The 12,029-nt window shown below is 54.0% G+C and overlaps 1 protein-coding gene across 5 annotated transcripts; it reads right to left on the bottom strand.

The window, feature by feature from the left end:
* Nucleotides 1–182: 182 nt before the first annotated feature.
* AGTRAP (angiotensin II receptor associated protein) lies at nt 183–11,762 on the bottom strand. Of its 5 annotated transcripts, none has more exons than XM_090024420.1 (5): nt 11,667–11,762; nt 6,043–6,077; nt 5,025–5,136; nt 3,718–3,916; nt 183–1,100 (listed from the first exon to the last, which is right to left on the bottom strand). In XM_090024420.1, the coding sequence occupies exons 1-5, from the start codon at nt 11,691–11,693 to the stop codon at nt 991–993; spliced, it is 483 nt and encodes a 160-aa protein (XP_089880546.1). In that variant the 5' UTR covers nt 11,694–11,762; the 3' UTR covers nt 183–990. The 5 variants fall into 5 exon arrangements, with proteins under 5 accessions (XP_089880546.1, XP_089880545.1, XP_089880543.1 ...); XM_090024419.1 differs by lacking the exon at nt 11,667–11,762 and adding an exon at nt 11,410–11,533; XM_090024417.1 differs by lacking the exon at nt 11,667–11,762 and adding an exon at nt 10,989–11,355.
* Nucleotides 11,763–12,029: the final 267 nt, after the last annotated feature.

The following is a 12,029-nucleotide window of genomic DNA, read 5'->3' as shown; positions in this document are numbered from 1 at the left end:
GCTTTACCCAAGCCCCTCAGTCCAGAAACTCTGCAGAGCGGCGACTCTGTTTGTTCAATACTTTTACCGCTTCATCCCAGGGAGTCAAGAAATGAAGCCGCAAGCCCCTGGGTTCTCCAGACAGTGCAATGGGAGGCAGCAGGGTGACAGGTATCATTTGAAACCCAGAACTCGCTCAGAGGTACTGCGTTACATTTTTATTTGATGTCTTTTAGAAAAAACAAGTCCAGTTCTCTTAAAAAGCTCAACAGAAGGCCACAGAGTGTTTGAAGGCACAGTGTACTCACAGCAGGAGCATGTCACCCAACAAGAACCCTGTGCACTACAAACCTACACACAAACACCAGTGAATAAAACCCAAGAGTTAACAGCAGGAGCAGGAGTACAAACAACTCGTGGGCTCAGCCGCTCCCCCCTCTTAACCAGGTTGCGTGCAGACGCTTACCCAGCACAGGCTGTTACTGTTAAAAGCATCCGCCACATCTTTGAATGTGAAACAGCCTCCGGGAACTCCCAGAGATCAATCAAACCACTCGCCCAGGAGATCAATCCATAGGACCCAGGGTCACTCCCCAAGTCAGTAGGCAGCTGCACAATCAGATGGACCATCTGGAAAATGGCCAGTTTCTCTGTGAATATTTTGGGGAGCGCAGTATACCTGGATTGCAGAGGCAGCAGTGTTGAGGGCTTGAGGAAGGAGGAATTAAGGTGCTTATACAGACAGCAGTTAAACTCTTGTAAACTGGGACAGGGGGAAGGGGGCTAGACAGAGCCCTAGATCTTTAAAACAAAATGACCTTTCTGAGGTCCCACCAGGACCTGATCCATCTAAGCAGCTTCAGGGAAGAAGCTCAGAGGAGAGGGGAGTACCACCAGTTCCTTTCCTCCTGGTTTGGTCTTGGAGCTTCCTCCGACAGAAACGAGCAGGGAAGGATGGGGTGGGCAGTGTTGGCACCATCCTGTGCTCTGCTCTTGGCAAGGGAGGGTGCCTCAGTAGGGACGCGGGGCTGGCTCGCTGTTTGGCTCAGGGTAGGGGTGAGGTGCATCTTGCCGATCGATGGACTGGTAGGCACTGCGGTCCCGGCCTACGCTGATGTTACCTGCAAGGGGAGATGAAGAGGAAGCTTTCAGGTCATGCCTACTGCTGTCCTGCCCAGTGCTGGGTGGTCATCCTGCCACTCTACCCAGCCCTCATGCATTCAGTGATCAAATGGACTGAAATTTTAAATCATGACCTCCAGGCCAGAGCATTAGTTGACTAATTAGCACAGAGATCACATGGGGATTCTCCATTCACCATTTTGCTTAGCAAGAAGCAAGGATGGCATAGACATGGCCCCAGCCAGCTCACCCACACTGCTAGTCCTGCCTAGCTAGCACCGCTGCTCAGCACTTCCCCTGTGGGTACAACGGTATCAACAACCTATCCATCACAGGGTGGTACAACCCCTCCAGCCTGACTGGCTTGGCACAGGAAGGACCTAATGCTTCAGCAGAGAAACTGCTGCCGCACTTAACACTGAAACAACCTAGATGATCTGCAGCCCCCGGAGGGGGCCACGGACCAACCCATGGGAAGGGTCACTCTGCCCACTTCCAAAGCACAATGATGCCAATAGGCAGAGGGGCTGATCTCAGCATCTGCCTCCCTCAGAATAAGCTCCCTCAACCTGCAAAGCCTGGAGGTTGGGTGGAATAGCTGTCAACACCTCCTCCCAGCACAAGTCAAATGCTGCCAAAATTTAGCTGGTTGCCACACAATCAGGCAGGATCCAAGGAGAACAAATGTGCCTTGCAGTCAGTGACTATCCCTTTCCTCCATGCCCCCTGCCTCGTATCTCTTGGAAGCTGTCTGCACACCAAGCCAGGCCTTGCCAGGGCACCACAAATAGTGGCCTTGGGTTACAAACCCTGCTGCCCTGTGCTGTATACTGGTTACAGTGCCTGGTTGCAGCCCAGTGGCTGTGCCAGGGAGAGCAGCTGATCATTTGTTGTGACCATGAAAGTGAGTGAGCCAGTGCTAGTTGCTGACATGTGACAGCCCCCAGTGTGAGCAGGCAGAGGCTGCCGGACAACAGAAGGGGACAGTGCAGAAACAGACAGAGAGGATCAGGCAGAGTGGGGAGGAAGAAGATGGGACAGCTGCATTGGGACGAGGGTGCCAGACTGAAAGAAGAGGGTGTGGTGCCAGCATTAGCCCCAGAGTGGGTGAACCTCGTCAACTCAGCTCAGCATAAGGAAGCACTGCTATGGTTATAACAGGAGCCACCTGGTACCCCAGGGATAGCCCTGTGCAGACAGGGCCTCCCAGTGGGTGCAAATCGGGGTGACTGCTTTGAGCCCAGCACTTTGGGGGGGCCCACGGAGCAGGGCAGAGTGGCCATGCACTGCCACCAGTGCCATGTCCGGCCACTCGGCAAGCCCTCCTCCCCCACTGAATCCACTGCTGATTTCCTTGTGTCCAGGGGCAGGGACCTGCTTAGGCCAATTTGCCCTGGGCCCTGCACCCTGCTCAGGTCATCCCTGTGTGCAAGTGTCACTCCAACAGTGCTGGCTGGACCCACAACTTAGTGGTGAATGGAGCCCTCAGCAGTGATCCCTGCTCCTCCTGCCACCAGCCCAGAGTCAGGAGCACAGTGACTGGGTGGTAGACCCTGCCGATGGCTCGGTGCACAGTGAATGTGTCCAAGCCACCCCTGGGCTCACCTCCGACTCAGGGGAGGGTCTGACTGCACACTGATGAGTGGCATGACAGTAAGTCTGGCTGGGGTGTGACTGGGTTCTCTACATGCCAAGGAGCTCTTGCCCTCTGGGTGCTCTGATCTTCCATGGGGTGCTGCCTCTCCAGAGCCAGTGCAGAAGCAGTAGGAGTAGGGGCCACCTCATCCCTAGAGCTCGGCAGCTTAGAGCAGAAGCAGGCATGCTGATCCCAGCTGCGCCAGGGAGAGACGAGCATGCCATGCTGATGGCTTGGGGGTCCAAGGGTTCAGAGGATGCTGGGCCCAGAAAGCGGGGAGAAGGTGGCAGCACAAATGACAAGTCACATGTTCCCACTGAGCTAAAACACTCCTTGCAGGCTCCTCCCAACCAAGGGTGCCCAGCCGGAGCAGTGCAACAAGCCGGCAAGTTCACACAGGGCCCTGTTGTGTGCACAGTGGGGAGGGCAGGTGTCAGTTGCTCCATCCTGTCACAGTGAGGAGGCTCAGTGTCACTCAGTGGACCCCACAGCCCATCAGCTCACCCCCACACACAGTGTGCAAGGGGCTAGGCCTAGGCAGACAAGGCAATGGAAGCAAAGAAGGGAAGCAGCTTGCCTCAAGCCCATGGCTGTGGGATGATGCTGGGATGGAGAAAGGCTTCCCTTTCCCAGCCAGGCCTGCAAGGCATCAGCCCTTCCCTCACACAGACTTCCCCTTCTCCCATTTCTACCCCATCTCAGATCACAGAGCTGGGCACATAGGCTTCCAGGATGGCACACTGGGACGCAGAGGGAGAAAGAAGCAGGTGGCTCAGGCACGTTGAACAAGAAGGACAGTAGTGAAGTCAATACCATCATGTGCAAAGTGGCTATCAGATGAGGACTCCAGGTCTGCAGTGGAGAAGAAGTGCATCAAAGGCACAAGGCAAGAGGTCAGTTGGAAGCACAGAGAGATGGGGAAGAGACAGAGAGAGCAGGTGGGAAGGATCCCAAAGGAGAAGACGCCCTGACGGTCCTACCTAGGTTGAAGACATACTCTCCCCCACGCTCCCGGTACATGTGATAGACCAGGAAACAGGACATGGGCTTGAGGAGGAGGCTGAAGATGGCCATGCCGGCACTGAAGCGTCTTGAGTCGGACAGTTTCGCTTCCTGGGGGTAGAAGATGCTGATATGGATGATGTCTGTGAGGATCGTGAGCAGCAGGCCAGTCAGGAACTGCAAGGGGGAGACAAGGGCATTGCACTCTCCAGCAGGAGCCCGCACTAGGGTTTCCAGAGCAATGTATTTAGCAGTATTCCTTAACAGGCCCCGACCTCTCAAGGACCAGTCTAACTGCTTGGTCTCACATTTATGCTGCTACATTTCTCCCCCTTCCCATCAGTCCAGTCCTTTGGGTTCTCCAGCTCTTCTCACAGCACCTTCCAATCCTCCCACATACAGACAATGCCTCCAATCTTCATTCCACTGGCAAATCTTCCAGCATGTGTTTGCATGAGCACACCACTGAACAAGACAGACCTCCAGCCAATTTGTGAGGAAATCTGCTAATAACTTCCCTCCAGCCGACTATTCCTCACCCTCAGTATCATATCTTCTCTCGTTTCCAGTCCCTCATCCACACCACGTTTCCTACTAACCCCTTCTTCAAAAGCAGTTCCCCAGGTGTAGGCAACATATCAAAGACTTTACTGAAGCCCAGAGAGGTGAAATCTATGGCACCTCCTTGTCTGGAAAGCCACTTAATTTAACCAAAGACGGATATTGGATGAGGCCCATAACTGATCCTTACTGGCCTCCCCAGGCATCTCAGTCCATTTCCCATTTTTCTCTTTCCCCTTTTTATTCTTCTAAGGCCCCACGTGCTACTGTGTATACCTACAGGTCCACGAGCATGACCTCTGAAGAGCACGAGCATAGCACCTGGTCTCCAGTGCTACAGCACCACTGCCAACTTCAATCCATGTACACAGGATTCTGTTCTTTTAACTGGGTACCACTACACTGGTCCCAGTTTCTTGCCTGCTACTTACCCCACTGCTCACTCCAGTTATCTGCATAAGTCACTGGCGCGTGTAGAGCTCTTCAGTCCCATGCTGCACTCTGCTCAACAGCCCAGTGTATGATGCTAACAAGGGGCCATGCTTAGCCATGCCTACACATGGGGCACACTTCCCTGTGGCCCTGGCTGCCGGAGAACCTGCTCTGTCCTTTACAATGCCAGGAAGGGTTAGGAAGTGGAACCAACTGGAAGGCATTTTGCTGTGCTGTCCATGACCCTCCCTTCCACCCGCCCCTGCCCAGCAGGGAGTTGTTCTTGGCTCACCATGCATATCGCGTCAAGGGAATCCCGCTGAATGATGGCCCAGACCCCCACTGCCAGGACAGTTAAGTTCCCCGCTAAGTAGGAGACTGGAATCCAGGAGATTGTGCATGCCCTGGCAAACACAGCAAGGAAAAAAGAGAGAGAAACAGTGAGAACATGCCTGGCATGACTCTCACATGCTCAGCTTTCAGTGCTCAAACACCTGCACTCCTGGGGCTCTGTGCACAGAAATGCTCCTGCAAGTCAGGGTAACCCCCCTCTGCCAGGCTCACGAACCAGCCCAACCTACTCCAAGATGGAGCTGTTCCTCATCATACCTCTACATCTGTAGAGTTCAGAGCTTCCATCTCTGGATCTCCATTGAAAAAAGATCAGACAGCTACTGCTACAAGACGCCCATGTGTGCCACTACTAGGTGTCTTCAACCCTCCCTGGGAACATACCTGCAGTCTCTGGTAACCTCTCCAGAGTTTTTTATCATCTCAGAGCCGACACTGGGATGACAAAACTCAAGTACTTGCAGCATGGTGTGTACACCCCTCACCTAAACCCACTACAAACAAAGGTGTAGGCTTACAACATGTGGCCCCTCCATGTACCAGTTCACCATCTCTAACAGGGGATAACACCCCTGCCCACCCTCTGAGAACAGGAGAGATCCAGGCACTGAATTAAGGGGCTCATGTACGTATCAAAAAGAGGGAAAAAGCATGGGGCTGGGTACTCAACTTGTTCCCTTGAAACCAATGGAGCAAATCTGAGAATCAGGCTCCAGCAGCAAAGTGCTCATTCACCCCAGGATATGGCAACTATGCTGGCTCAGGGAGAAGAACATCTCCTGCTCTCCCACCCAGCACATGTCTGAGAAGGCAAGCTGCCCCGGCCGTGGGAGCTCTCTTGGGCTTCTGATCTAGTCCAGCCCAGAGCCCCCACCCCCGCATCTGTGCCAGGGCTCCCAATCCACAGGTTGGAGAGCTCTGTTTTCAAGCCTGGCTGAGCAGAGGACAGAAGTACTTACCATATTGTGAGCAGCCAGTGCACCACAACGATGGCCTGCAAGACAGCAGAGAGGAAACAGGTCAGTGAGCTCAAACCACATGGGAGGCTGGAAGTGAAGAGCCACGTATCAGCTTTCAAAGGCACCATGGCAGCCTGTGACCCGGGAGAGCACAATGCCCCGGTTTAGGGCTCGCTTGCAAAATGCAGGGTGCCCTAGCCCTGCTGGCTTCCAGATTTCAGCCAAAAGCTCAGAGGGTATTTATAGAAAACATCAGCCCTCAAGACACTTCATTACTTAGAGCTGGAGGGCAAGACCTTCCAAGGATGCCCACAAAAGTCAACAAGAGGGAAAGCAAGTCACAGGACACAATCAACGCCAATAGGATCGGGACCACCTGTCAACAAAGCATCTCGAGTCTTTCAAAGACACCAGAAAACACAGTTCCAGAAGAGCTAGAAGACCAGATGGCTGCCCCATAGGACACTTCTGCCCTTCCACAAGACACACGAGCTCTCACAAAAACCCTACAGAATCTCAATTCACTGCCCCAGCCACAGCTCCCCCCTTGCACTCGCACCCCGAATACAAAACTAACTGCCTCCAACTAATATTAATAACCAATAAAGCTGCACCATAGGCCAGGAAATTCATATGGATGCCATAGTCTCACAATGCTCTGTGGGCCATGCATAGCTGTGACCCGCTGCCACAGCTGGGACTGCCTGCAAGTCCCAGATAGCTTGGATTTTTTTGTGACTTCAAAAGCTGTTTAAAAAGGTTTTAGTATTTTTAACGGTTCCTGAACGGATACAAAACCCTTACTTCCACCACCTGCATCCTGCCCCAGAGACCAGACCACTGCTGCTAATCAGTGAAATGCAGGTTGTTCCCGTCTGAAATGGAGAAATGCAAATAGCTTTGGCTCAAGAGACTGCACAATATTGGGGAAATTATTAATGAGATAGTATTTAATTGCACATTACATACTGGCTGGACCCCCTGATGGCTCATCGGTTAGCATAATTAGACAGAGTTTGATTTTTTTTTTTTATAGCTGTCTATACCAATATTGCAGTAATTAAGTTACAGCACAGGCTTTGCCATGGGGAAGAAGGAGGGTCACAGCAGTGGCACACTGGGACTGAATGCAAGAGAGGATCATCTTCTTCCTCATTCCTAGCCCAAGTTACCCGACAGCTATCCCAGGACTCGGGGAACTATGCAGGGGTCTCGGTGCAGCCCAGAATAGTCTCAGACATCACGGGATGGAAGGAATATGCTTTTCAGAGCGATTTTCACTTTGCCATATAAAGCAAGTTGTTTTGCAGACAGACTCCCGCTGAGAGAAGTGGGAGGGACTGGCTTCCTTTCTTTTTCCTCAAGGATTTAATCCCAGATTTGAGAAGCACTGAAATTTCTCTCTCTAAAGAAAGGAACAGCTTTACTGAGCCCCAAGTGAGATCTGAGAGAGATATCATGGGTAGGGAAGCTTTTTATGAACATGTCTCCCTCCACCTGCCCTTGTAAGGCTCCCAGGTGGAGGGGAAGGACGGGCATGTACAAAGCACTGACCTGGAAGCCAGACAGGCGTGTGGTCAATTCCTGGTTCCACCATTATTTTCTGCACGTGACCTCGGACAAACCACTTAATCCCTCTGAACCTGAGGTCCCTGTGTGTTAAGTGGGGACTGTATTTCCCTTCCTACTTGGTTTATTTTGTTCTAGTCAAATTGTAACCTCTTGAGATGGGAACGTTTCTGATGACATCCTTATTGCTGTACAGACACAAAAGGGCTCAACTCTCACGGGGAAGGGACTCAGGTGAACCTGTCTCTAAGTTCTTCACCTCCGGCAGACATTTCTTCCTTGGAATCATCTGGCTGCTTTGGCCAGCTGGATTCTGATCTTTGGGGGACAAGTTAGCTCACGAAAAAAGCAGGCCAAGCAAGCCAACTGCAAGCATACTGAGAATGACCTTCCCTGCCACTGGAAGCCACCCCGCTCCTCTCCCACACTGCCTTATCCACCCCGATTTGTGAGCTGCCTTACCCAAAGTGACAGGAGTATAGGTTGCAGCCGTGTTGGTCTAAGGACATAGGCAGACAAGGTTCTTTGGGTAAATCTGACATCTTTTATAAGACCAACTTAAATAGCTGGGAAAAAAAAAATTTAGCAAGCTTTCGGGTTTAACAACCCTTCGTCAGGCTGAGGAAGTCGCTGCAGTTGGTGTGTGCTCTTTCTGGATGCAAGGAATAGTAAAGAAGCCAGAGGCTGGGCTGGGCTGGCCTGCATGCAAGACAGGCAGCCAGTGAAGGTGTAAATTGAGGAGTCAGTGGGTGAGAGAGGCAGCAGGAAGGGGAGGGGGGAGAAAAGGGGGATGAATGTAATTTTTTTTTCCAACTATTTAAGTTGGTCTAATAAAAGATATCAGATTCACCCAAAGAACCTTGTCTGCCTATTACCCAAAGATTAGAAGGCACGTAGCTGGTTTTAAGCAAACTCAGCATTGTTAACTCTTTAGATTCAGGACGATGACAGTGCAAGCCTTAACTTCACAGCCTGTTTTGGGCTGATCCATTCAGGTCACGAGGGAGACTTTTCAGCTGAGAGCACGCACCATGTTGGCGCCAACAACACGGGGCCACGCGCTCTTTCATGCCAGCCTGGGTGCCCCCGCCCCCCGAGCAGCTCAGAGGCTGGGATCTCTCCGAGTTGTAGCATTGCTGTGTTTCTTGCTGCTCAGCCAACTGCCTTTCTGAGCCACCCTTCTCCCATGCTGCCCCCAAACCTCCCACCCAAGGAGTTCAAGCCAGCAGAGGGGCAGAGAGGAGCCATCTCATTCCTCCAAGCTCAGTTCAGCCTGAGACAAGACCTGGCCAGTGGCCTTCCCAAACTGAGGCATTGGCAATATTTTATCTTAGTTGCTGCAGAGACCGGAATTGGCACAAGAACGACTCCTACATCACCACTGCCCCAACTCACATGAGGACCTCCTGATTGTGATCCCTTTGCCTCACAGCACTGGCATGGCCCCAGGCCGAGAGGAGACAGAGCAGAGATGAAATGCTGTATAAGGGTGACAGGAGAGGGGGGAAGGCTTCCTGGGAGAGGGCGCAGGGACAGCAGTCAAACAAGGACATACAGAACCGGTGGCTGGACACCTGATGCAGCGTTCCTGCCCAGTCCACAACCTCGTGTGGCTTTGCCCTGCAACGTACAGGGCGCTCGGCAGTTCCAGCCAGGGGCCCTCCCCTCGCGATCCCACCGAGACACCATGGGCATGGGGACTCTGCACCTGCACCCGCACCCCCTGGCAGGCCCATGCAGAGACTTCGTGTCTACAGCAGTGTGCCGCCAGAGCAGCACACACCCACAGACAACGGGCACCAGGAGGCATCTGCTCCACATCTTGGCTGTTTGGAAAGGTGAAGCTCCATGCTCTTTTGCTGGGGTATACTGAAAGCGGTAGTGCAACCTTTAAATCAGCAGAATACAAAAGCTGCTGCCTTGTACGCAGCTGGGTGAGGAGAAAGGCTATTATGGCCAAAGGGTCTGCTCCATGAAATCCTTGTAGGTGCCCTCTCTTCTTTATTGCAACTTCCCAGTGCCTCACCTCAAAGCAGGGGAATAAGGCATCCTCCCCACTGAGGCCCTGACAATGCAGCAAATTGCAGGCACCAGCATCCTCTATAGCAACACACATTTCCATGGCAACAGCACCCTTGAGCACTGAAGGACCAGCCCCGAACTGGTGAGCCGCTGTCTGGAGTGCCGAGGGCGGTGGGCTTCCAGATGGCAATGGGCCTGTGCTTCTCCACACAAAGGGGGACCCACAGGCAGCTGTGCCCCTGATGTGGCTTGGGGACGCTCTTCTTGCAAACACATCAGGGAGTGATCTGCTACAGCTGTTGACCATCCGCAGTCTGCACTGCCATCTGTTCCCATTCGGTAGTGTGAGCTCCCCTGGGCACAGAACTGGAGCTCCACAGGGTAAAACCAATCCAGGAACAGTTCATCCAGTGGCTAATCCACTTCCAGAACTTAACCCAGCTCAGGGGGGCAGCACTGGCACCCACAGTCGCCCACTCTTTCAATGGCAAACATAGCTGCAGTAGCCTCTGCATATTAAGGACTGCTAGGGTTGTGGGGCGCAGCAGCATCCCCTGCACGCCAACTGCCAGCTGTTCAAATGTGGCGCTAGCTTGCAAAAGTGCATGGGAAGCAAGACAGGGGGAACAGCAACCCTGGGTGTCTGCCAGTCCCAAGAGCAACACACAAGGAACATCCCCACATGCAGAGAGCCCGGTCATACGTGGCACCTACCCAGGATGCTGCACAACCGGCACCAAGCAGCTGAGCTGACCCAAAAGGAATTGGGTGTGTGAGGGGAGGCGGCACAATTTTTTTGGAGTTATTCTACCAAAAAAACAGCTCCACAAAGGCAGACAACCCTCACGCGGCGCTCCAGCCCCCCAGCCACGTGCCTGGACGCCAAGCAAACTCAGTCAGAAGCCAGTTCAAGAGCACTCACGCCCTTTTTTTCATTTCCCCTCTCCTAGGAAGGACACGCTTCTCACCAAGGTGTTGATTCGCACTTACACTTGAGGGAGTCTCTCTTTCTCTGCACAGCCCTGGCCCCCAGCTTTTCAGCAGGGGTTTCAAACCCTGCAGGTTAAAAAATATCACACGCACCAAGGTTTAGTGATCAAAACCCGGGGGGTGGGAATGGTGACCTTCCTTCAGAGACAATCCTTGCCCAGCACCACCTTATCTGAAAACTTGGCAAAGGCTGAGCTTGGCAAAGGGCAGCTATGTTGGACGACTCTGAAAAAACCTAAATGAATCAAAATGAACCACCCGCTGCGTCTCGCAGCCTCCGTGCACGCAACACCAAGTGGCGCCTGTGGCAGGACTAGGTTAATAACTAACAGGGTTCATATTGCAAGAATGCATTTCAAACCTGCCTGTCCTCTCCCTGGAACGAAGCTGGCCCGTTTCCCGATGTTTTGCATCGCAGGGGCTGACACAAACTTGCATGTGACACAAGCGTGACAAGCGCTTCAGGAAGTCCCTGGCTCCCGCGCTCTTGCCCCCACACCGCCCGCATCCGCCGAGCATCAGGTCCGCGGGGGGAAGAGGCCTGAGCCGCAGCCAAGGCTCCTGCAGGCACCAAGAGCCTGAAGAAGAAAGCCGGGCTGAAGGCTGGTGCTGGGGCCGCCGCCCTGCCCTCGTCCCCGCCAGCCTGAAACAGCCCGCTTGCGCCCCCGCCCTCAGGGAGGACCTCCCGAGCCAGCCGCTCTGCTCCGGGGCGGCCAGAGGGGCCCTGGCGGGGCCGGCGGCTCCGTGCACCGGGGACGTCCCGGCCCGCCCCGCCCCGGCCCGCACCTTGAGGTTCACAGCGGGCACCTCCATGCTGCAGCGCGGGGACCCTCCGGCTCCCGACTCGGGCCGGCTCCGCCCCGTGACTCCCCGCCTGGGCCGGGGCCCGCCCGCTTCCCTCCCCTCAGCGGCGGGCGGGACAGGCTGGGGCTGCGGAGAGGCCCCGCGGAGGCGGCCCCCGGGGGTGTCGCGGGCAGCTCTGCCAGTGCCTGAGGGTGCCCCGCGCCTCCTGCCCCCGTCCCGTGCCACCCCCGGAGAAATACCTCTTGTGAAGAGATGAGAAGGCTCATGCCACGCCTAGCGTGGCCATTATAGAGGACACTCTGGTTTTCTGCTACTCTGTCCTCTATTGATATGAAACTGGATGCCTTTATGGCTTCTATTTTTCTCTTGAAGACTGGCAGCCAGACTATCCTCTACGATGGCCACCCTTCCCAGCCCTCCCACTGTGAGACCATTTGACAGCTTTCAGCAAGGCATGGGGGAAATGAATGAATCCTTCCCCACTGTGAAGGAGGTTCATAGCAGACAGCTAGGCAGGGATCAGAGGTCCCAGCATCCCACTCGCTTAGCCTGTGGTCTGACCTCTGGACTGGATTTCTCCCTGAGCCATTTCAGAGGCAATA

Source organism: Crocodylus siamensis, chromosome 12 (genome assembly GCF_052110815.1).
Source record: "Crocodylus siamensis isolate JL-2025a chromosome 12, ASM5211081v1, whole genome shotgun sequence".
NCBI classification, from domain to species: Eukaryota; Metazoa; Chordata; order Crocodylia; family Crocodylidae; genus Crocodylus; species Crocodylus siamensis.
The sequence above is the reverse complement of the archived record's forward strand: the minus strand, read 5'-3'. Positions and strand labels throughout refer to the sequence as shown.